This window comes from Maylandia zebra, linkage group LG17 (assembly GCF_041146795.1).
Source record: "Maylandia zebra isolate NMK-2024a linkage group LG17, Mzebra_GT3a, whole genome shotgun sequence".
Classification (NCBI taxonomy): Eukaryota; Metazoa; Chordata; class Actinopteri; order Cichliformes; family Cichlidae; genus Maylandia; species Maylandia zebra.
In genome coordinates this window covers 28488707-28513716 of record NC_135183.1, presented here as the reverse complement: position 1 = coordinate 28513716, position 25010 = coordinate 28488707, and the positions used below count along the sequence as shown (strand labels likewise).

At 40.4% G+C, this 25010-nt stretch overlaps 1 protein-coding gene across 3 annotated transcripts in view; it reads left to right on the top strand.

The window, feature by feature from the left end:
• The first annotated feature begins 412 nt into the window (after positions 1–412).
• The window catches only part of iqsec3a (IQ motif and Sec7 domain ArfGEF 3a), a 118677-nt gene continuing 94079 nt past the window's right edge, over positions 413–25010 (top strand). The window contains exons 1-2 of one of the 3 annotated variants that reach the window (XM_004548272.6): positions 413–1275; positions 24600–24680. In XM_004548272.6, the coding sequence (XP_004548329.3) occupies positions 680–1275; positions 24600–24680 (677 nt within the window). In that variant the 5' untranslated portion in view covers positions 413–679. Of the gene's footprint in view, positions 1276–24599; positions 24681–25010 lie in introns of those variants that run through there. The other 2 variants (XM_004548273.4, XM_012918418.4) reach the window with 2 other exon arrangements.

The following is a 25010-nucleotide window of genomic DNA, read 5'->3' as shown; positions in this document are numbered from 1 at the left end:
ATACTGCAAGATAAGACCCTATATCTGGAGAAAACCCTAATAACCAAGCAATTTCTCCCTTAGAGCAAACACTTTGTGAAAGTACGGAGGAAAAACTCCCTTTTCAGGGAGGTGTAGCCATTTGTAACAGCTAGTTGGCATTGAGGAGAGAGAGAAAAGAAGAGAAGAGAAGAGAAGAGAAAAGAAAAGAAAAGAAAAGAAAAGAAAGGGAGGAAAACGTGGGGAGAGAGTAGAAAACACAGAATAAGGGAGAAAGAAACAAGACAAAAAAAAAAAAAAACTGACTGGACTGTTGCCTGTGGGTTGGGCAGCAGCTTTCACGTTTAACGCTTTCACGTTTAACGTGAAAGCTGCTAGATTAATTGCCCTGCGTGTTTACATCACTGGTCCACTACGGCCCCGCCTCCGGACTCCGGTGATGCTGATCCCCCCTTGCATCAGCACCATTTCTGGTTTCCTTGCAAAGTACTGAGAGAGAGAAAGAGAGAGGGGGGTGGGGAAAGAGACAGGGAGAGAGCGAGAGAGAGACTCAACCTCACCAGAGCGTAGAGGCGTCAGACTGCCGCCACAGCATCTCGGTTACGCACTGTTCAGAGGCCCCATCGACCGATCACCGCTCCAGAACCAGCTAAAGGAGAAGTCAACATAGCCGGGCGCGTTGCCACAGCTACAGTCAGTAATGGAGAGCCTGCTGGATAATCCAATGAAAGCCGTTCTTTATCTGAAGGAGCTCACCACTATCGTCCAGAACCAGCAAAGCCTGATCCAAACACAGCGCCAGCGCATCGACGAACTCGAGCGGAAGGTGGAGGACCTGATCGGAGAGAACCGACAGTTGCGGGACCCCCATCACTACGTCCAGCAGCCCTCTCAGCACCACCATCACCACCACCACCACCACCCGACTCACCGCAGCGCCAGTCCCCAGGCGCCGGCCCACCTTCACCCACACCCGGGAAGCAACAAAGCTGCGGCTCATCTCGGCCAGCAGGCGCATCATCAGCAGCCACCACCATCCCAGCAGCAGCAGCATCAGCAGATTACCGGTCTGTCGGCCCAGCCTCAGCAGCAGCAGCAGCACCCGACTCCTCCTGCACCGTCTTCCCACCACCCACAGCAGCTGCAGCTCGTTCCCACCTCGCCGCAGTCGCCCAAAGCGAGCCAAGCCAGCCCCGACTCCGCCGAGGAGGACAAGAGGAGCCCCTGCTGCAAGTCGCTTGTTCCGCAGACTCCAACCACTCTCTGCCGTTCAGTGGGTCTGGCCAGGAAAGCGGAGTAAGTAGCTTTCGTGCTGCGTGCACTGCATAAAAAAGTTCCATTAGTAACATTAATAATAATAATGATGATGATAATGATAATAATGTGCCTTTTCCCAAATGACCTTTAATTAAAATGACAGAAACTGCTCTGTGTCAAACAGGTGACATTACTTCCCCAGATCTGCAGACTTTCTTGCCTCTCATGAATATCAGATTTAGTGACCTGAGTAATTTGTTCTACATATTACATTACTGTGACGTTACCTATTTTATTGCAGTTTTTCCAGGCTAAATATAGCATATATAGAGTCCCTTCCTAAGTAGCCATCATGTCAAGTCAGTGCACGCACACACTATAACAGTCCACAGTGTCTGTATGAGCTCAGTGCTGGACTCCATGTGATTTCACTTTGATTTACTTAACATCCCGCTTTCAAGCTGAGGCCTAATTTTCTCATTCAAGTTCCTCCTGTATTTTCACATTGTTCACTCTCAGTCACGCTCCCATTAGATCAAATGAATACTTAATGGATATTGATTTCAAGGACCGAGACTGGCATTTTAACTTGGGTTAATTTTGCACCAAGGTAGAACGTGACCACCTTTGCACGACCAAACAGTGGAAAGGACGTTTTTTTTCTTTTTCAGGAGAGTAGAACTGAAATGTGGTTCATTTATGCAGTTTACATGCTGTTCTCTTTGAGATGAGGTTACAGCGCTCTGCCCCCTCGTGTTTCCACATTCTGACTGTGGAATGCATCTGTTAAAATGCATCTGTTTTTAGGCACAGCTGAGGTAGCAGTTTCACAGGTGCCAGGAGTGCCTGGTGACATCGTAAACACCCATCTTAAAACATCAAGCAACTCCTAAAGGCACATCACTGACTCTGAGACGAAATGTCACCAATTTTGCTTGGAACACACCTACATGGAACTTTGATAGTGCAGGCTGTGGGTAAAAACAGCACACTCCTCATTAAGACAGAAACGGAAACACACAAGAGGAGCAATCCAGCAGGAATAAAAGCAAAGATAGAAAGACATTTTGGGGCTGTTTATAAATCGCCTAACAGCCACGTCAGATTGAAGCTGAATTTTCTGCTTTTTATAGAAGTTTTGCAATTATGGGCATCTTTACCGCAAATAAAACATATAAACCAAAATGTAAATCATCAGCAGCTATTTCTATACACACTGATTATTTACTACTTGTCTTCGTCTTACTTGACAGTAAATTGCTTATAACTTACACAAAGACACAAGCGTTGGCTCTGCAGCCACTTTTCACCAACAAATACATTAATGGAGCAAAAATTAATAAATGAAAATAAACACTGTCTGCATTAGCTGAAATTTTGGACGGCGGTAAAAGGTCAAAGATCAAATATTTACATATCTTATATCAATTAATCAATACAAATGATGGATAAAGGTATAATAAATACATATTGTCTGTGACCTCCTTTTATGCAGCTTTAGTTAAAATGTACAGAGAAGACTGATGAGTGTTAGTATGCATCTATATGAATAGATTACTAGTTTGACCATTTCAACTGTTTTTATGCCATTTCTGTGCATCTTAAAGTTTCTCCTCTGTGTCACCTTCTTGCTGGATAACAAATCCTCCACAAAATTGCAGGTGTAGTGCAACTGATTTTGATTTGATTTGCATCATTTTTTCCCAGTACCTTTTTGTCATTTACAGCATACATTCGAGCTCACAGGTTCTGCAGGGCTCACATGGCATATTCTGATCGGCGTTACAAAAATCCCCTTTGATTCAAAGTTGTAAAACAATAAAACCTGCAAACCTTTCGTATTTAAAAGCGCCGGAGTTGCTTCAGAGGTTTCCGTGCTGCTGATGTTGTTTGCCTCCTGCAATCAAGGTCACATGAACTGACTCTTCCAGATCCGCACAGTTACAGAAACAGCGCACTGCACTGAGCCCCATCTGCTCCACTTGGCTGCATTTGCATTGTTTTTGTTAATCCAGATTGATTCATCATGCCATTAAGTCGTAATTTCTAAAGAGTGCAGGGCAGGAATGGTACCCACACATGCACAAACACACACACACACACACACACAAAATCAGCAACACACAAACTCACACAGTATGAACTGTACACATTGCATGTGATTCAGTAAGTAGGTTCAATTGTTGATTCAGTAACCATGCCCCCTGACAGTTCCACTAGGGTGATGAACAACAAGACAGAGAGATGATGAGATGGACACAATTCAAAAGAGCGTATGGTACGATATCCCATCGTTAATGTAAAAGCGGTGATACATAAAATGCGCGAGACGTGAAGCAGCATCGTAATTTCCACTTAGAGCATTGATCTCGGTCAGGCAAGATTGTGAGTCGTTGCGCTGTCACTGCTGCAGGAGAATAGATACATTTCGAGTAATGGGAGGGTGACAGGGACACATTGCGAGCATCCTAATAAGCCGTGCATGTAAATGTACCTGTATATTTATCTATTCTATTTGCTGGCCAGTGACTTCTGGTTATTCCTATCACACAGCAAGTGTTGTGTAACAAGTGGCTTCTCCTGAGAAGTCTGTGGAAAATAAATGATGAGGGAAGCCCGCCACACACTTAAGCAAAAGAACAGGGTACAGGCTTTCTTCCTGACATCACTAGGGTGTCTGTTTTCTGCTGTTTTCAGTGATACTGCTAAACTCAGATTTGCCCCACTGCTTGCAGTAGCTTTACATTATGAGCGTGGTATTGATCTTATCTAACTCTCGGAAAGAAAGCAAATAAATATATTTCCCCAAAGTTCACATGCCTATTGATCAGTGTAAACAATGAACATGTTTTATTTATAAAAGCATACATTTAGGTATGCTTTCCAAAGAAACAAGCTGAAATTAGCAGTCAAACGTGCTGATGTGGAGGGATTTTCACGGTATCTCAGTATGTCTTTTGAAATAAATTTTTGTACTATATTTACATGCACGTATTTTGCACAGTTGCACAAAACAGATGCATAGAAATCTCAGGAAAAATAACCCAAATAGCATCAAGAGGTTCTTGCATTAGCTGCAGAATTAAACAAATAATTCTTGACTATTGAGATGTAATGGATTTCCAGCTTAGCCGCCATTTTCCCAGCTCAACTAGGTGTTTTTGTTTGATTAAAAGACAGCAGAAAATCCATTTGCAAAGCTCTAAATTAAAAATTAAATGCTCGCTTGCTCCCGTCATGCATTTCTCGCCTCCTTCATTATTTTAGCACTGCGAATCGAGGCTGTTTTCAGCTTTGAGCGTCGAACTTGGCTGAAAAGTTGTTTCTAGTAACTTCTCAGAAAGACAGTCTGAAGTGTTGCAATTGTGTTACTCAGTCTGAGGCAGATTCATAAAGGGCCTGTGTGATCTAAACGCAGCAATCCTGGCTACACCTCTTTCCTCGTCACCCTTTTTCCGTCAACTGCGCCTCCAACTTTCTCGGCTTCCATTGTTCATATTCTCCCAATCTTTGACTCCTTCCTCATTACTTGTTTTCCATTCTCAGCTGTCCATCTGCTTGTCTTTTCCCACCCTTCATTCAAACTCCCTCTCTTAAATTTCCTCTTCTCCACATGCCTTCATATCATCATTCCCCTCCCCACTTCCCGTTTCCCTCTTAATCAGCAGCTTATGCTTCAGGAACCACCTCTGCTGTCTGAATCAGTATTCAGACCAGTCCTCAAACCATCAGGCTCTCCACCACTTAAACCATCTCCTGACTGGACTGGAACCTTCAGTTCACCCTGCCTGCTCTGTATAGGGGTTGCCAAGTATGTGTGTGTGTGTTAAAACGTATGTTCAGGAGGGAATCGAGGAGAGTGACATTAAGAGTAGGCGAGGTGGTGCGTTTGTGTTCATAGGGGCGACTGAGGTGGAAATCCCTGAGTTCTCACTTAGCTCCAGGTGCTTCTCTACCGTTTTTTGTACCTCCCACACACTCTTACAGATATAATAGGCCTCTCGCCTTTACACACAAAACGCTCACTAATGCAGATAAAACCCTGACATGTCACATGGCAGCCTGCATGTTTTTCCACATTGGCTGCAACTCCCTCTGCACCCACCGTGCCCTCGTTTTCCCTCCTACCGGGCCTGCACCAACTGGAGAGCAGAATGTATGACATTTCACATGCCATTTCCTGCCTGCGACCGTCTCCTTCAGGAAAATCATGTGTGTGTGTGTGTGGGGGGGGGGGGGGGGGGGGGGGGTTCACATAACTCTTCTAGATTGGGATTTCAGTGAACGCACATACACTCACAAATACATTGTAGCATACATTAGAGTAACCCCGCCGTGTTCCTGCTGGATGCCACTTCGGCTCCTTGTTCTGATGCTCTCAGATCAATGAGCCTGGAGCTTGACAGTTCATGCTCTAACACCTAAGCCATCACTTTAAAGGCCCGCTAGCCTTGATCCTATTAAATCTCTATTCTAAGGCTAGACTTTTGCTATTATCAAAATTTATTGTCTGCCTTTTCTCCAAATAATATTCTTCACCATGACTTTACAAGAGCACTGTGCAACCAACACAAGGTTAAGAGCCAAAGAGACTGCTAAAGATATGTGACAATGAGCGTTTAAATTGATGAATGCTGAATGCTTCTTGGGTGATTGTGTCACAGGAGGCTGAGCAGGTCATCCCTTATTTGGAAAGTTGGGGGGTTCAGTCAGCCTGCTTGCCAAAGGGTCCTTAGGAAGTGTGTCTGTGAATGTAGCTTGCAGTGAAAGAGTGTTTGGAGTGGTCAAGAAGGCTAGAAAAACACTACATTAGCAGCAAATCTTCTTTTAGGCATAATAAATGAGCTGGATAGAGCTGGAGCAAAATGTGTACAGGATGTTTGAGTGTTTGCTTGTTCTTATTGGATGCATCCAGTTTTCACTTCAGCAGCTTATACAAATTTAGTTATGGATTCTTTACCCAGTAGGTGATTAAAAAAATCCCCTGAAGATTAAAATGACAAGAAAATTAATTTTGTAGTGCAAAAAATAAATAAATAAATAAATAAATAAAAAAGATTTTAAGATTGCTTAAAATGGTTCAGTGAAGTCACGTAACTTCAACTTCAACTTCTGTGAGTGATAGCCTACAACCTATATTCATTGTAGCTCCACTTCTGCACTTCTGTGATTGCCCAAGTTTCTAGGCCAAAAACCTTGGCACAAAAAGTGATGTGACTAGTTCGAAGCCAGTAGTGGTAAATGGCAAAATATATATTTATGATTCAAAAACAACCATTTCCTGTCTCTGGAGCCTGACAGAAAAGTAATACTGCTTCTAAGCATGTTTGTGTATTGGAAAACAACAGTGGGAGTGATTCCAAGAGAAGTAGATGGGTGGATGATGGATTTTAGGAGGTAAATGGTCCTTTCTATTTCTTGCTCTCTCGCTCTCTCTCTCTCTCAGCCCCCTTTCTCTTGCCATTTCCCTTTGTACCATTACTGGAGCTCTTTACTCTACTTCCCCCTCACCTCTCTGTATGGGAATCATGTCTGTTCGGTTATGACAGGGTGACTGCTGCTGCTGGAATCCAAATCATGAATATCACATTTGGTGCGTAGTGCTTTTAAATTGCTTCATTTCTCTGAGGATGTAGCTGCGGGGTGATTCCTGACTCACTGGTAGAATATTAGCTGTTTTCATGCACAAGTTGAGCGGGTCGAAAGACTGTCCCAGCTGTCTGTAATCCAACCGTGTGCGCTCGTGTGTGCATATGTATTTAGGATTGTGACTGTTTTTGTGCTAGGGTGTAAGAAAATTACATAAAAATTGCTGTTTTCTGAGATATACGGGATACATATCAAAGCCTTTACATTTATTTCAGTATGTGGATATGTGTAGTAATCCAGAGTGTAACTTCTTTAGGATTTGCCCCACCGGACACTGGACTGTTGGTCTGCAGTGCTGGTTTGATCCAATTTAGTTGTAACTGTGGCTGAATTTAAATTGAATTATATTGTACTGAGTGCAAATAAATAGGACAGCACTGCTCACACTGTGCAAATGGTATAAAATAAAATTACAGTTAATGGAATGGGCAGTTCTCTTCACAAGTGTGATGAGAAGCACAGGGAAATTGATCAGTTCTGTTGACTGAAAACATTCACTTTTAAAAGAGATTCAGTTCAATTTTTCTCTGTAACAAATTCAGTACTTAAATGAAAACAAACTACTGGCAGCTGCATTTGTCAGTGTCAAATGGTTTATTACCGTAAAACTATTACATTACTGTGTTGTATAGAACATAATATTTGGTTGCCATTATACTATTGATTTAGTGTCCCTACTCAACATGAATATAAATATAACATATGAAAAATACTTTCCTCTATACCTTTCCTGATGACCAGGGTCTTAACCGTATGTTCTTATTAATGCATTAGGTTTCTTATCTTTTCTTAATTGGTAAAGGGGTCTTTGTTATGGTGACACACTACCCACTGACAATAATGTATTAACACAGTTAGTGCAGGACTCTATGCAGTTCTTTTGAGTACTAAGGGTGTACTAAGTACACCCTTAACCGAATGTAGCTGATTGTCGTTGAGCAAATGTGAGCACCTCTATGAGAGCAGACGTTTTGGCAGTTTGCTGGTTTGGAGGATTCAGATGCATGTTAGCAGCACACCAAGAAGTGGATGTCCCATGGTGGGCCGTGCAATGGCGAAAGAAATTGCAAAAAAACTAAGAGACTTCTGGAGCAATGTCATTTTACAGATAAGACCAACATGAAGATATTTCACAATAATGCACTGTGCCACAGTAATTCAGCATAAACACCTCAAACCAACTGTAAGCAAGGAGGTTTTGCGCCTTTCACTAAGTCGAAACCCAGTTTGGGACAAGGTGTTGTCCTGCAAAAGGATAATGAACACAACAAACACACTAGCAATGTCTAAAAAAGGTGCTGCAATGACCCAGTAAAAGTCCAGATCTAAATCTGAAATGCTAAAATGAAAGCCCACAAATCTCGATGAACTGAAGTAAGGGGCAAAAATTCCTCCACAACATTTTGATATGAGAGACTGAAAAATTCATGCAGAAAAATGATTACTTGAAGGTACTGCAACTAAAGTTGGTTCTACAACTTATTGAATTTGATGGGGTGCGCTTAGTTTTTTGCAGGACTGTAAAGAGAAAAAAATTAGAGAAACCCCCCCCCCCCCCAAGAGCTACATCTCTGACTCTACAGACCTCAGCATGTTAACTGTTATGCCTGTTAACAGACCTGCATAGAGTCCTGTGAAAATGTTCCTTTTCACAAAAATAACTGTGACCAATATTACTTATGCACTACTTTTAAAGTAGAGTTGAGATGACCTTTGTTATGTATTTGCTCAATATAAATATTGTAAAACTGAACTGCAGTGTGATGTTAAACATTTAGTAGGAAGAGTCTTTGCACTCTCCAGTACATAACTGTCATCCTGGTGGTGCCCAGTTCGTATCATTACATTGACTCTGGGAATGGATGAAAAATGATCGTGCACAGATGAGTTTGATGTGGACTCAAGCAAAAGAGATACTCAAGTGTGACTTTTCTGAAAAACAAAAAAAACCTTTATCATACCACAAAAACAATATGATACTGTATACAGGTTTTCCTGAATTTTTTGCAGGAATGTATTCATTTATTTAGTTTACACATGGAAAAATCTGAAACCCTTTTTTCAGTACAAGCTAAAAACCCGATCCGTTCAGTAACTGTATATATCAGGTTTAAATAATGGTGTTTTTGACTGCGTTCCAGGTGATGCCAGGTGTTTCAAGCTATAGTGAGAGGGGTGATAATGTGGCACGTAGTACAACAGTATACACCCCCCCCCCCCCCCCCCCATGACGGACAGGCTAAATAATTGGACAGATTAAAAAATAAAACAGGGGCAAAACAATTGCATAACACATACTGAGAAGCCCCATAGGGCTGAGGAGCCCAAATGTTGTCCCACTTTCCTCACGGCTGAAGTGCAAAACAGTTTCCTTTCATTGTCCTCCATCTGCATGCTCCCTAATCAATCAAAATGAAAAACTTTGGCTCAGCCGTTCTTTTTCTTGTTCTTTTTTTTCCTGAACATGGCTTCCAACTGTTTCCCAGGCAACACGCCGACTCGCTGAAAGACAGACGTGCCGTTCTCGTCCTTGACGCATCCAGATGCCTCATATGACATTTCATTCCATTAGTAAATATTGCACACCCACAACGTGGCTCTGCCCAGGATTTTGACATGTTTTTGTAGGTTGTCATGTTACACTAGCTGCGCAGCAAGTTGCCGCCTTCATGGTTGGAGGTAAATTATTCACACATCTGATGGATGCATTTCATTTCTTCTCCATGCAAATGAACAGCAGGCCTAATGAGCAATCAGCGGAGTGCACGCGCGCCATTAGTATGCAATCTACATATTTCAGAGTTGTGTTTGCAAATGGAAATGCCATCAGTGTTATCATCTGGTGTCACTCAGTCCCATCGCATATTGTAAACAGATAACGTCACGAAGTAACCAAAGCTTGCATCAATATCAGTTGCTTCTGAAATCTGTGCTTTCTCATCACTGCGATAACTTTTATTACGTTAATGGTACATTAACAAAATCTACGATCATATAATATTTCAAAGAGCTGGCCTCTTTAGCAGCTGCCTACCAATCGTATGATTTAAAACTATTTTTGTTATTGTGGAGCTAAGAAAATAAGTGATATGCAGATGTCATTAGAGTAGCACTAATACATGCCTCATGGCTTGCTTTAAAAAAAATCTCCTTAAAATCCATTGCAATCTGTGTTATCGTTCAACTTAAAATGTGCTTTTAAGCGTCAGTTAACAGCTGCTAGCATATGCAGTGTTTTAAAAATCTGTTGACCGTAGCGTAACACTTCTAACCCTCTCAAGGCAGGCGTTGCAGATTTGCAACAGTTAAAAGCTAACAACCTGATTACCCCACATACATATTTTATGAGTTTTTTTTTACTCAGAAGTACCACTGCAGGTATTCTTTTGTGCATTAGCAACAAAAACTTAATTTGAGCCTGAGAGGGCTAAATGTCTTCAATGTTATGCTTCATTTAAATCTGTGCTGCTCTAGTGTTTGCCCTTCATGCTAAGATGCTGGAATTCCTCAAGGGCAGACAGCGCTGTGGCATGTCTGCGAGTGGTCAGTGAGCTCCTGAAAATGTTCTTTGAAAGTAAAAGCAGTTGTGGAAAAATGTCCTCCCATCTGTCACAGAGATTTCACCTCCCGAAAGCTTAGCAGAGAAAATCCCTCGACAGACAACTGTGATTGTTTAGTACCATGTGCACTCGTCTGCATCAGCGTGTGTGTCCGCACGAGCAGTTAAATTATGGGGTTGTGTTGGAGGTGAACAGTTTGAACAAAATATTTAATTTTGTGTCATTTTTTGAGTCCAGTAGTGAGATTTAGTTAAAGAACTAAAGATATATATGATGCACTTCTGCTACTACAGAGTGTTTATTGTGTTACGCTTCTTTTATATGTTGAGGGTATAAATGATTTTGCAAAGGATAAACCTGTGCATCTTCAATCATAGCTAACCCAGCAAGCCTCCTCTGCCCTCAGTCCTCTCTCCTCTAGATGCATTTCCAGAATTGAGACATCCTTCAAGATGGCGTGTGGGATTGATGTCCGTGTCACAGCGGGAGGATGGAGGTTACCCGAGACAAGGAGGCACGGAATAGAAAAATGAGACGAGGAGTTCAGCAAAAAAGGGAAAGGGAGAAAAAGTAAAAGCAAAAAAAAAAGAAGCCACGTGAGAAATATAGATAGATATATAGATTGATAAAGGATGGTGCACACAGTTAATAAGGAAGATGCAGTAAAGGGAAATGTTTACAGGGGCTATATATTTTTTATTTTAATTTCATAACATGAAGTATGCAACATATGCATTTCCTGCCTTTTAAACTTTGTGTAATCTGAACATTACTGCAGTTCGTTTATCGGCCGTTGCTCTCTATCCAACATAATCTCCGTACAGCATTAGATACTCGCACAGCTACACGCACACACACACTTGTGGACAAGCACACGCTAGCCTAAGGAAATGTCAGGTATGGTTAACTTTACGAGCCAGAGTAATGTTCAAAGCCGTCCACCTAAGCCTGCGAGGCACTCTGGAGTTGATCGGAACAGGCACTGCATGTCCAATCGCCTTTCCTGGTCTTCTCAGCGGCTCCACCAAGCCTCAACCATGATTTATTGTGCTGTGTAGTAGAAAAAATATACAGGAAATACTTTCATTCAGGTAATAACTTAATCACATATTCACTCATTTGCATTATTTATTGCAGCTGTGGGTGCAATTTTTTCACCTGATTGATTTGACTTTTCACTTATGAAGCTTTTAGAATTTATTGCTGCACAAAAGTTTGCGGCTTGTATCGGCTGTGATCTGTGATATTTTGTAGCCATCATAGCCTGTGCGCACATTTGGACGACCATAAAAGCACTCTGTCCTTCTCCAGCACTGTGGTTACATCATCAACGCCTGTCTGTCAACCCTTTGACGCCCTGTATTACATCATCAGGTACACAGTCCCATAGGGAGGAGACGATGTTGTCTTTGGATGCTTCGACTTGGAGCAAATCCTAAAAACGGGCTAATGAGGTAATCAGGACACGGATGCTGTATGAGTCATATATATGAGACCCGAGCTTCCACGCCTTCATTTTCCTCACCGTACAAACACAATGTACAAATTATGCAAAAATCCCAAAGCACAAATACTGTCTGAATGAAAATAAGTTAAGCTACATCCTCAGAAAATATAAAGCTGCTGCTGCTGATCTGTTACATGGCATTTTCCTCATCAGCATTAAATCTGCAGATATGACAGCCATGTCACTTTGATAGCATCAGCGTGAAGTGTGGAAAATATCTGTAAAATCTGACCCGCTGCCAAGTCTTCAGCAGATGGCCCCGCGGCAATACGGTGCAGCTTGATGCTCGATATGAGCTGCTAAAACGGCTCGATAGTGGAGGCACCAGCTGGAGGTCAGATGGACGACAGTGGAAATAAATAAAAAAATAAGTAAAAATTGCTGCTTTCATGGGAGAAAGAGTGAATGTAATTTCTGTGCGAACAAAAAAAAAGTCTATGTGTCATATTTAGCATTGCGCCTGAGAATCTGTCAATTTTTTTTCATTTATTCAGGCTGACAAAAGAGTTCAGGCTAGCAAAATCAGTTGTGTTCATAATATTAAAATTGATTTTGAAAATCCGATTTATGATTTGCTATAAAAGGAGTCAACCAAATAAAATGCAAAAATGAGAAATAGGTGGAGCAATTTGCTGAAACTTGTGCAAGCCTATGGAAATGTAGTATATAAGGAAGCAGGAACTATGTTAGTATAATTCTAAGAGCCTTTACTGACAATATTTGGCATGACCACCTTTATTTATTTATTTTTTTTTTTGCACTGCCTGAACTCTCTTAAGCAAGCTTTTTTGTAATTTCTTCGATCCATTGCTTGTTTCTGGATTTCTTTCTTCCAATGACCTAAATTTTAGGTCATTGTGTTAGTCGCAGCCAGTCACAAAAACACATAATCTGTTCTAATTTTCTTCCCAAAGAACTATTAGATCAAAACTCAGCATGGTGTAAAGTAATTCCTCTGAAATACAAGTGAATTGGCCAAGTCAAAGACAAAACCAGGAAGGGTCAGTCTAAAAAAAAGTATCTAACTAAAAAGAAATAGAAAAAGAACAGCAAAGAGCTGACAGGACCTGATAGATGCATGTGGACCCTCATTATTAGGAAAAGCTTACAAGAGATTACAAAAGATTACACATTACACAAGAACAGGGTTGAAAACCAGTGCCAGGTTCTTATGGAGTGATGAATCCAAATTTGACATTTTTGGTTCAAATTGTCATCAATTAATACAGCGAAAATCAGGTAAGAAGGACAACAGTGAGTATCCGCAGCATCTGTGTGAATGGCAGTGGCTTAATTTTTCAGTTTAGTCTTGATCTCAAACACAAGGTCAGTACTGTTAAAGTATACGTGGGTTGAAAAGCACACAATAGAATACTACAGTATGAGTCATGGGTTAGCCTCCTCAGAGCCTGGACCTCAATATTATTGAAGCAGCGTGGGATCATCTTGACAGAGAATGGATCAAAAGCTGCCAAAAACCCAAGAAGAGCTTTGAAATGTCCTTCAAGAAGCCTGGAGAACTATTGCTCAAGACCACTTAAAAAAAGGGCTCCTTAGAAGCAAAATATGAAGAAATGATGGGTAGCTCAAGACTTAGTAGTTAATGAGATATAACTCTTACTGCATTCTGTAGGAAGATTAAGCTTTGTCAAGATGAGATGTAAGAGATGTCCAAATTGAGGCACTTGCGGGCATTTGAGGCAGTGATAAGTCCACAGTGAAATAATAAAGATACACGTGGCACTCAGAGACTTTACAATTGTCAGACTACATTATTCACACTTGCAGGTGCACATTTGTTCACCCCATTAATTTGTCTTCATTTTTGCACATGCTACTTTTAGAACTTCAACGTTTGCTTTAAAGCCTAAGAAGCAGCTGATTCAGGTCCATTTTGCTCTAAGATGAACTAGTTTCTGGTTTGCGGTTACAAGCCTGAGTGTTATCTGGCATTAAAACCCGCATAGGACTGTCTTAGTGTGGCATGAAATTTGGCTAAAGAACAACATTTCTGACATAAAACATCTCCAGATGACATAAATCCAGCTCAGAGTCAATCTTCGCTGAGATGGAGCTCTCTTTGACAAGCGTGCACTCTGGAAAGTGGTTCACTCCTGTTCATCGAAAGGGGCAGAGCTCTCTCATGCTCTACTGGGTGTGCCTCTATTCATCAGAAGGTTTTTAGGTTTTATTGAAGAGGGACCAACAGCTGGGAGTGAAGTTAAAATAGAGCATAAAATGTCGAGAGCCTGGAAAGTGCTTTGATTTCAGGGGGTGTGATATCAAAACTTGACATTTGCTGTTGATATTTTGTACATGTCTTTTTTACTTGTACATAACTCATGTCGCTGCTAAAATATGCCCAAACAGACAACACAGTATGAAAAACCTGGTTTATATTCAAATGAAGCTTTCAAACGGGCTCAATGTTCAGAAAAAATTATTACTCATCACATTCGGAAGCTTGGTTCCCACCAACTGGAGGTTTGTTTTGGCATAAACGCAAAGCTTTAGAGTGAACTGGTTTACTGTCAAATGCTGGAAATCACATAGGCTATGATCACACAGAGAGAGTGTATATATAAAGCTAAAATCCTGGAGGTTTTTTTTTCTTGTTTGAGGGCCTGAATATGTGGATGGAATGTTTTTCCACCTCCTTTGTTAGCTTCATCTTGGAAAAATTGGACTTGCCTTTCTCGTCCATCTCCAGCTCTTTCCGTTTAAAGCTAAGCCGCTTGGGAGAGCCCATAAGTCCATGCTGACGTAAACCTTTCAGGGATTTTTTTTAATTCACTGTCTGTATGTGTAGAGGAATTAATATAGCAGGCTTTAAGGTGTGTGTGTGTGTGTGAGAGAGAGGAAGACTGAGATCACTGCGTTACTCATAATAGATGCCTGATTTAGTTTAAGGATAGTTTCCTGCTAATAATCCACTGCACTATCACGTTTAATTTTAATGCCCCAACACACCCCCAGATGCAAGCACTGGGTATGTGTGTTGAATTTATTCGTCACAGAAAGCCTTACACACTTGTAGCCTGTAAAACACGGTGATAAACTAGCACTTAGAGCGGCTGCCAATTTGCCAAATGGAGGTGAAGTATTGCAAAAACATTTTGGGTCTATATTTTTTATTTAACATGATCAAAGTGCTTCCAATAATACTGCCACAGGATAAGTTGACTTGCGAAATGCATGTAATATATTAGCCGACCTAAATTAATCTCAAGGGCTGAGAGGATCGCTATGGCGATGCAGAGTACCAGTGTTTTCTCTTTTTTTCCATTCTGTGTGAAGCACTGACAGAGCTGCTTGGCTTTAAAGCCTTTTTTCAATGGAACGCATCATGAATGTGCTTTATATAGATTTTTTTTGTTGCTTCATATAAATTTTACCTTGAATTTTAAATCCATTTATGTCACAGTGTGAAATAATGTCAAAAAACAGAAATTAATCCCCTTTAAAGCTAACTAAAAGTCCTCAGCTAGCCTTAATATCTCCCCCCAAGGTTAATTCTTTTTGTATTTACCATGTTTGGTCTTCAGAGGCAGACTAATATGTTATTTCCAGACTGCCAGGACATGCTGTGCGAAACCTAATCTATCAGATATCACATGCTTTGATCTACCTCCCTCCCCATACACAGAGACCACCACCACTTCGCTGTGAAGTGTATCATTTCAGCACATGCAGGTTTTTTTCCGCCTTGAGCTTTCAGCCAGAGAGCTATTGACACAGTAAAGCTGGATTCAACACTGGGAGGAGCGCATCGACAAACACATTAGACACCACAAGTTAAAACAAAATACAATGATACTGCTGTGCGCAAATTGCGCTCTCCCTCACACAGAGCCAGTGTGCGGAAGAGCTTATAAAAGCTTATAGATTTTTTATAGGTGGTATTAGTGAGCTCAGGCCATGAGGGGGGGGGGGGGGGGGGAACTGAGTCATTGGTGTGGAAGATCAGAAAGCAGGTCATGCGAGTTCAGTTTAATCTTCAGTGCCCGCATTGATCAAACAGTCCGCTACTTGCCGGTGGTGTGTGTGAGTGTGTGTGTGTACAAAACTAAAGGCAAGGATTTGCAGTCTTGTAAATGTTCTAATTAAAACGCATGGAGAAGAAGTCCTGTTGATGTCTTGTAGAGGAAATTTTCACTTAAGCCTAAACATGGGAGTGAGTGGATTGCCATCACCCATAGACAGATAGAGATTAATTAGGAAATTATAGCTACTAGTGTTGTCATATCAGTGCAACTTGTTTCCACCATGAATAGATTCAGGATATATGGTGCCACATTAACTTGTATGCAGGGTCAGATATGTGCTATCTCTCTTGCGCAGTCGTCCCTTTTAGAAGTCCCCTCATAAACCAGAACGGTTATAAAAAGCTTGCAAGCTGTTTTGGAAAGATGGAGGCGATAGTAAAACTGAGCAGAGAGATGGTAAAAGTAATGGAGAGAAAACTGTGAGGAGCCAGAGATCAAAGCAGGCAGAGATAGATAAATGAATGAAAGGAAATGTGCTTTAAAAGATAAAAAGAGTTCGTCCTCTTTCCATCCCACCTTACCTTCGTGTGCAGTGTTTCCGCCCCAAATTAGGTGAAATCAAGTGTCCTAAGAGTATCGAAACAGTCTGCCTCTGCGTGGATACAGATGTGACTGTGTCTGTGCACACATCAGAGATAACTGATCGGCCTCACACATGCTGTGGCTGTTGTTTTTCTAGAGTTTATTACCTGCATCTGTACATGAACTGATCAGGACACAAAGTAAAGAATTAACAGCTTTTGGACTTAAACAAAATAATCCTATAAGTCAACGAATGATGCAAAACTAGTGGTGAGTTGTTGGTTTTTTCTTTAATGTCTGCAATTCTGGTCTTAAACTCATCACACTATACAAGATAAACCTGATGGTTAAACATGGGTTTGGAGAACATTGTGTGGATAAACATAAACATTACAGCAATGACTACAATAAAGTAGTAAATGATGTTTATGATAGAACGATCACATTGGCATTTGAGATGGTCATGGCTTAAATAATAAGACTTACTGCGTTCCTGTTTAACTCATTCACTTAAAAAAAATCTTTGGCTTTCCTTAAGTGTTCAACTAGGTTCAGGAACCAAAACGTCTTTTTCTGCATTGAATTATGATAAATCTGGAGTGATGTTGTCCTCACTGTGCTGTATGTGTCAAAGGCTAATGGTAAAAGAAACCAAGCTAGCAGCTTGACTGAATCATGGTAGTTGAAACTATGGAAACTGACTAAGAAGGGGCTCACTGATCCACAATGAAATAATTCATAAGATAATGATATTTGTGCACTAATGACAAATACCCATATTTGTTAATGATTTAGAAACATTGTAACAATATTGTATTGTATTCAACTACCAATTCGTTTATTTAAGACAGCTGTTATGAAAGTGTTAAGGTGAAATGTTTTATGGTGTCACTCAGCGCTTCATGGGGTCACCATTAGTCAAACTAGCCTTTTAAAAACACCAAAATATCTTGTGTTTTTTTGGGTTTGCCATTCATCCATCTATTTACCTCCACTTATCCAGTTCAGGGTCACAGAGGAGCCTGTCCCAGCTGTCATCAGGCAAGAGGCAAGGTAGGCACCCTGGTCAGGTCAACATTTTGCTGCAAGGCTAGCACAAAGAGATACCATTCAGTCTCACATCCACACCCATGGCCAATTTAAAATAAACAGTTAACCCAAAAAACATGTTTTTTTGGACTGTGGGAGGAAACCGAAGCCCCCACACTACCATGCTGCTCTTTGCAAGGTTGTAAAAATGGTCATTTCTGCTGGAAAGTCAGGTCAGCCTCTAGTGCTCATTAGTAAAAATGCACATTTTGGCTCTAGCTTAAATTTTCAGCCCCAGAGGTTGCTGCTTCTTTTGGACAGAGGCAGATAACTCCCCCCCTCCACCCATTCACAACATTGTGTTAAGGCAAGCAGCTGGTTCCAACTTCATTTCAAGCATATACATACACTGTTTTAATCTTACTCTTGCCAACAATGCGCATAAGCATTAGTTAGAAAATTAATGCAATTTGGTCATAAATGCAAGAAGTGAAGACATGCCAGGAATTGTTTGTGCGACTCTTAATAAAAAAGATTTGCTCTTTTTGAAAATGTCATAGTACAAAAGTGATAAACAGATTTTATTAGGTTAATTAAACATTAATGCAACCCGTCTGAATTTTGACTATCAAAGTGCACATAATTTTTTTAATGGACCTTCAGAATATAAAACCTTTATCTATGTGAACAAGTGGCTCCGCTGTTCCAGCACTCTTACTAATCTGTGTCCCCTCTGAGACCGCCTGTGTTCTGGACCTATTAAAATCGGCCACAGCGGTGTCATGCTCGTTAAGGCGAACACAATTAGAGGAGCCATTAACAATGGGAATTAATTTGCTGTCATACCCTCCCTGTACTGCCTGCTATTGTTGCGTCCCACAACCCTACTGCCACTCCACCCCAGCCTTGCTTTTTTGAGGCCCTGTCTCCACTTCTTTTTTCTTGACTTTATGGAGTACAAGTAGCACAACAATCTGTGCTTTCATGGCTGAGCTGTTTTGGGAAAGTCTAAAAATGATTATTAATTTTTTTTTCCTGTTTAATGTGTGCAACTATTGCACTTCACAAAGGCACTTCACAGGGAACAGACTGAAGTACTCCTAAGTTGAGCCTGTAGTCATGCTCTTGAAGGACGTTTGGAAGAGGGCGTACGAGTCTCCTTGTGATTCCAGTCAGTGATCAAAAGACTAGTATGCTGTAATAAGGGATTGAGGGATTGTTGCTGTTGTAAATGTTGGCCTTGCTTTCTCACCTTTATGTCTTGATTCTCATCTCTCTGTCCTTCCCTGTGTCCTGGGTCAAGGGATGCGACAAGGCATACGGAAGGCCGGTTGCTCTTTTTACCAGTGACACCCTCTGACAGCAAGAGTAATTGTGCAAATTCTTCTTTAGCTCAACGTGCCCAGAACAGGGGGATGGAGAGTCATCGAGAGTGATGGAAACCAAGTGTTAAAAGGACAGAAGGAAAGGAGTGGAATGGGGGTAGATGTGGGTGTGGGGGGTATTGGAGTAAGAGATGGACGATGGAGACTGGAAGTCAGGAATGTGGACAATGTGAAGTAGCTTCCACTTTGAAAGAGAACTGCAAACTGAGGAAGAAAGAAAAGCAAAATGGCCTCAAAGCTTTTTGACATTAAAATTTTAAGTCCTTGCTCTGTCTTCACTATAAGCCAGTATTGCCTTCATCTTTGACTGTAGGGCCATTGACTGTTCCAGCAAAGGAGGGGGATGTCTTGCTTTGATGCATTATCAGTAGACTTGCTGGAGCCACACTTTCACTGTCCTGTCAATTGTATTTCTTTCTCTTAGAGGTTTTGATGAACTGCTAATCGTGGAAAATTTCAGTGTTAGTATAATAAAAGCACTTTTACACAGTGAGTTCTTGGTCAGCAGCTTTAAAGACAAATGATCTAATCAGTCTTTCTACTAAAACTTTATGAGAATTCTTTGTTCTGAAAAGAGTATTTTACCATTTCACAGCCCAACCTGCTAATGCATTGGTTTGAAGTGCATGGCCTGACTCTTTAAGTCTGTTGGTAGAAGACAAAGATTTCTGCTATTATGATAATCAATTAATTGTTCTCAGTTGGTAAAAAAGGAACACACCATGAACTAGAAAAAACAAAACAAAACTGAAAGTGTCAGCAGGAATTTATTATTATTTCTTTTGCAATTTAATATCATTGTGAAGACAAAGAGAGGTTTGTTAGCAGTCCAGTGTCCACAGCTTTCAAGATATCATTTTTAACAGCTGTGTGACTGTAGACCCTGGTAACAGCTAACTAGATTCTTTAAGCATTTGGTCTTTGTCGTCACTGTTGGAAGCAAAGGTCAGCATTCGCCTTGAAAAAGAAAACATATCAAGAGTGTTGTACACAGTTTTTTCTCTCAGTATGACGCCACACAACATCAGAATCCTTTTATTATCATTTAACATCAGATATTCAGCATGTTGTAGTATAAACATCATAAAGCATCAAAGTTTAAGTATAGCCTTTGCCCTTCTGGGGACATTGTGCTCTCTGTGCGCACTTGTTTAAAATGAAAACAACCGTTTGTTGCACACATTGTATTGCTCTGTAAACAGCTGAACAATTTTTTCTGCACTTTTTTTTAGCTGGGATTACTTTTCAAAAACTTCAGTTGAGTTGAGAATAGATGTTTTTTTCCCGGAGACGCGGTTGCCTGGTCTGTCTCTGTCCATGGTGCTGATTTATTCAAAATATGAACTCTGTGCTTCTGTGGACATCTCTCCTGTATTACCTCTAAACAGGCAAGAATGGAAAAGGATATGGGGGGGGGGGGGGGGGGGGGGGAGTATTAAAAGGAAACATCATTAGATAGTTTTTCACCTAAGTAGTGTTTTTAATCTTGAGTTGAATTTCCTAAAATAAATATGTTACTAAGATTAAAAGAAAAATCCAAACACTGCAATATGTTTTGGATGATATATTCTTTTCTCTGGTTGTTTATTTCATACACGCTATTTTAAATTGATTTGATCATTTCTGTCAGCATACACATCCTTTAAACCATATCCTCCACTCCCTCCTCCCCTTTCCTCGTTCCATGCTCACTGACTCGCCGTGCTACCTTAATATGATTTCCTCATCTTTATCTAGGAATTCTGAGGAGCTTGCAGGGATCTCTTTTATCACTCATCCACTCTCAGATTTCTGCACTTGCCTTTCTTTGCTATAAAAGGAACTAACTGTGATGCCCTGCAGGAAAATATGTGGCAGAACTGCCATAATGGACATAACTGCGTTGCTCTATGTAGTAATGCTTCATTTCATCGTGGATGTTAGCAAAGTCCTTCGACAAAAAAAAGTCTTGCTCAGCAGCTAGTTTGAAGCTCCTACTCATTCATGCACTTAACTCAGGGTGAACATGCTCAGAGCTGACTGATCTGATCAGCTGTTCTTGAACTGTAAACTCAAAGTTGTCAGTCCGAATGTTAATTAACTCTAACTTCATGAGTAGACTCAGAGTTTGCTGAACCTGCTTCCTGGAATAGGGCCCAGAGCACTGAACAAATACCATCTTTATTCACATTATAGATACAGTGTAACAATCCTGTGTTAGGCTCCGGGGCAGATATTGTTGTGCGAGAGCAAACACAGCATCTCACATTCTCTCACTAAAGTAACATAAAGACAACTGTAATGTCAATAAGCTTGAAACAAAAGAGAAAAGTGACTGGAAAGATCACCTTATAACATCCAAACTCATTTACAGAATATATGATTGAGTCATTTTTTTTTCCCGTGGACCAGCTTCCAGATATATCACACACACACATATTTCAGTATGAGTGCATAATTTCCACATATAAATGATAACAGTGTTTCAGTCCTTTACAAAAACAGAAAAACAAACTACTCACTTATAAGCAGTGTTGGTCAAGTTACTTGAAAAAGTAATCAGTAACTAATTACTGATAACTTCCCCAGAAAAGTAATCCCGTTATTTTACTGATTACTTATTTTCAAAAGTAATTAATTACTTAGTTACTTTTTAAAAACACAATTTACAACCTGCATAGGTGATAAAGCGATAGATCTTTCAGCCCAATTCTACGTTTTCTGCATAATCCATCATATAAAATGTAAACAAATGGAAAAGTCTCTTTTTTTAAAACTTGTTTTTATCAGTTTTAATCTTTTAACTTTATGCATCAAGTAAAAATTTAATTATATGCAACATTCTCTGACTTGAAGAAATTAGTTTAACATTTAAACCTATTTTCTGCACATTCCAGCACATAAAATAAAATATTTTTTGTGTTTACACTCAGTCTTTCAAATAGATGCAAGTAAAACACAGCAGAAAATAAATAAAGTCAAAGACTAGCGGTCCTGTTGCTCTATTTTCACCTGTAAAGCAGGAGTGGGGTAGGCGGAGGTGTGCCCTGGTGCAGATGAGTCGCAGCGGTCAGTGGAAGAATCCGCGAGTTTCTCTGTGAATTTCCCATTACGTCGTTGCGCACTCGGTGCTTGTTTAGGGGTTTTTTTTTCGCTGTAAAAAGAAGTTTTCTTCCCACGCACAAGGGACACTAATGTTTTTGTCACTTTTTGTGGAATCAAACTCAAAGTAAGGTCAGTACTTCCACGCTTTAAACGCTGCACGCTCATACTCTCTCCGCACTCGATATATTATCCATTGTTAATCTGCGCACAGCTGTTGTCAGGAACGTTGCACTCGCTTACGTCACTGTGATGAGACATTCTCGCAACAAAATCACGGTTTTAGTAACGCAGTAACGCAGCGTTCCTACGGGAAAGTAACGGTAATCTAATTACCGTTTTTGCGATAGTAATCCCTTACTATCGCACAGATGGGCAGTAACCCGTTACTGCCCATCTGTGCTTATAAGAACTCCAGTTTTGGGGCCTTTTGCTCATCAAAGTCATTTACAGCCTTGCGGTATACTCATCCTGCGCTCTTCTAGCTTTCCTCTTTTGAGCACTACTTTTTTGCTTTGCCTGCCAAACATAATTTAAAATGCCACTGTGCGACTAACTGCTTAAACAAATTAGACTTCTCCAAAAACAAATTGCTGCACAGTTGACATTAACAGGTTTACGACCATTTTGCACAAATGACAAGGAGCAAGGTCAGGAAGTGCAAGTAATATATTTTTCAGCCCGCCACCATCAATTTTTTTTTTTTTTAGAAAAAGTGCCTATTTTAATAAATGGAGTATAAAATGACTGAGTAAGTATTTGCAGGGCTACAATTCAATTCAAAAGAAAAATGCATACTGCATTAAAAAGTTAGGCTTTTGTTCACAACATAGAACAATGACTTAAACATTCAGTGGCACTCTAATAATGTGCCCAGTTTGCTGTAACATTGTGAATATATGCATTCAGTACAATGTAAAGAAGGTTCTTTCCCACCATCAGACATCACACGATGTGACTGTATGCTAACTTTCAACTCTGTAAGCCTGTTATGAAATGCTTGTTTCAGGCTAAATAAGCTGTTCACAACAGAGTTAATATATCTGTGATTGTTGGGATAACCAAAATAGCCACACAAAGCCACCTGTGAACTGCATTTATAATTTATTTGGTTTTTTTAAATAAAAAGGAAGAAAAATGTCCCATAAACAAATTAATATTTAGCAATTGTGAATACTGTAAAAGCCTGAGAAAGTGAGTGCGTATACCAATATTCAAACTATATTGGCTCAAATTTTTCCAAATACATCAGTCTGCATTGCAGTTCAGTGCTAGTGGACTGCTGAAAATCACACTGTCAGCTGTCAGTGCCTCAAATTCATGCCACTGCTGTCTTCAGATTGCCATCCTAACCAATGCTAGCACAGTGATTTCATGCTAGGGTAATCCTGAAAGTCTCCCCATAAATAAACTCTGTAGCAACACTGAGCTTGGGTTGAGTAAAGCAGTATCTTAGAGAGTGACTCTGAAACACAGACAAAGCAGACATTTCTGGTTGTAAGGACTGCAAGGAGTTGAATAAGGTGAAACAGGGTGCATGCTGATATCTTGTTTCCCCCACTGGCATTGGTTTTATTTGATTAGCTAGGAAGCTGGAAATATGCAGGTGTTGGTGACTACAGCTATGAGACACAGGGCTGATGACTGATGGGAAGCAGATGTGTATGTGGGAAACTAATCAGGTGATGAGCTAAAATGGGAAATCCACAGTGGAAAACCAGTGGGCAGTGAGGAAATGCAGGCTTCAGGATCTCAGGAAACAGATTTTGATGCAAATCATAAGACACTGACGGGATCTTTTAACCAGTATTTCAGTCAAAAATTAAAATGCATTCACTGAATTTCTTCTCTAAAACAGCATCCAGATTTTTTAAAAACTTTTTTAGACATTAATGTTTTTAATGTAGGGTTTGCAAACTGTTGTCAACATTTTTGTGGGCTTTTAGAGACTGATAAATTCACCTGACAATAGAGGTTTCTCACGTGATACCATCCAACCATGGTCAAAGGTTATCTGCCTTATTGTATATAGTATAACCACCAGTCAAATGAGTTCATGACTGGCTGGTCAGAAAGGAAGGCAGACAAAGATTTACCAAAAAAAAACTAAGTAATGTCAGACTAACTTTGCAGCACTTAAAACACAGCTACAAGAAAGAGACATTAAACTATATTAATAAATAAATCAACAAACCAAAAACATAAATATATATATATATATATATATATCTCAATTACTATAATCATATAAAAAATAATGCATTTTAACCAAGCTATGTTTGTAAAGGAAATAACACAGTTCACCCCATTAAGAGCATGAACAGTACAGAGGATGGACGTGGGGCTCACACCCCAACTGGCAACTAGGTACACCAACCTCATCCTCTAACCTTATTACTCTGCTACACTTTTATGGTGTTATACATATATGGTGTATAATGATTTAGCCACTAGCCACGCTGGCTAAGCCATGATTAAAAAGTTGCTGTCATATATAGTGTTTTGTTCTACATTTAAACAATAACTAAAGTTTAAACAAAATATATGATTGCCTCTGTTTTGTTTCCACTCTTTTTTCACACAGAAACCCAACAGTACTACACCAGTTCTGCTGCCCAGCCCCAGAGGCTCCTGAGGGGGAGACCTCCACTGCCTGTGTTCCCAGGTAAGATGACTGCATCCTTGTAACATCTGCACAAATGTTTCTTTTTTCTTTTTTCAATTTTTTTCAATTTAAGTTTATTTATTTGTTCAACTTTGATTGCAGCCACGTATCATGCATCCTTTTTATAGCAGTGCTGCCGTAGCTACACTAGTCAACACAAGTGCCCCAGCAGTGGTATCTAAGTTGAAGTGGTTGTAACTGCTTCAGGTTCTTCCAGGACAAGGTGCATTCCATCCCCTTCATGATCTCATCTATCTTAAATAGACACCGAGCCACAGAGAGCGAATCACTCCCAATGGTTTTAAATGTCCCTTGTCACAACAGCTTGGG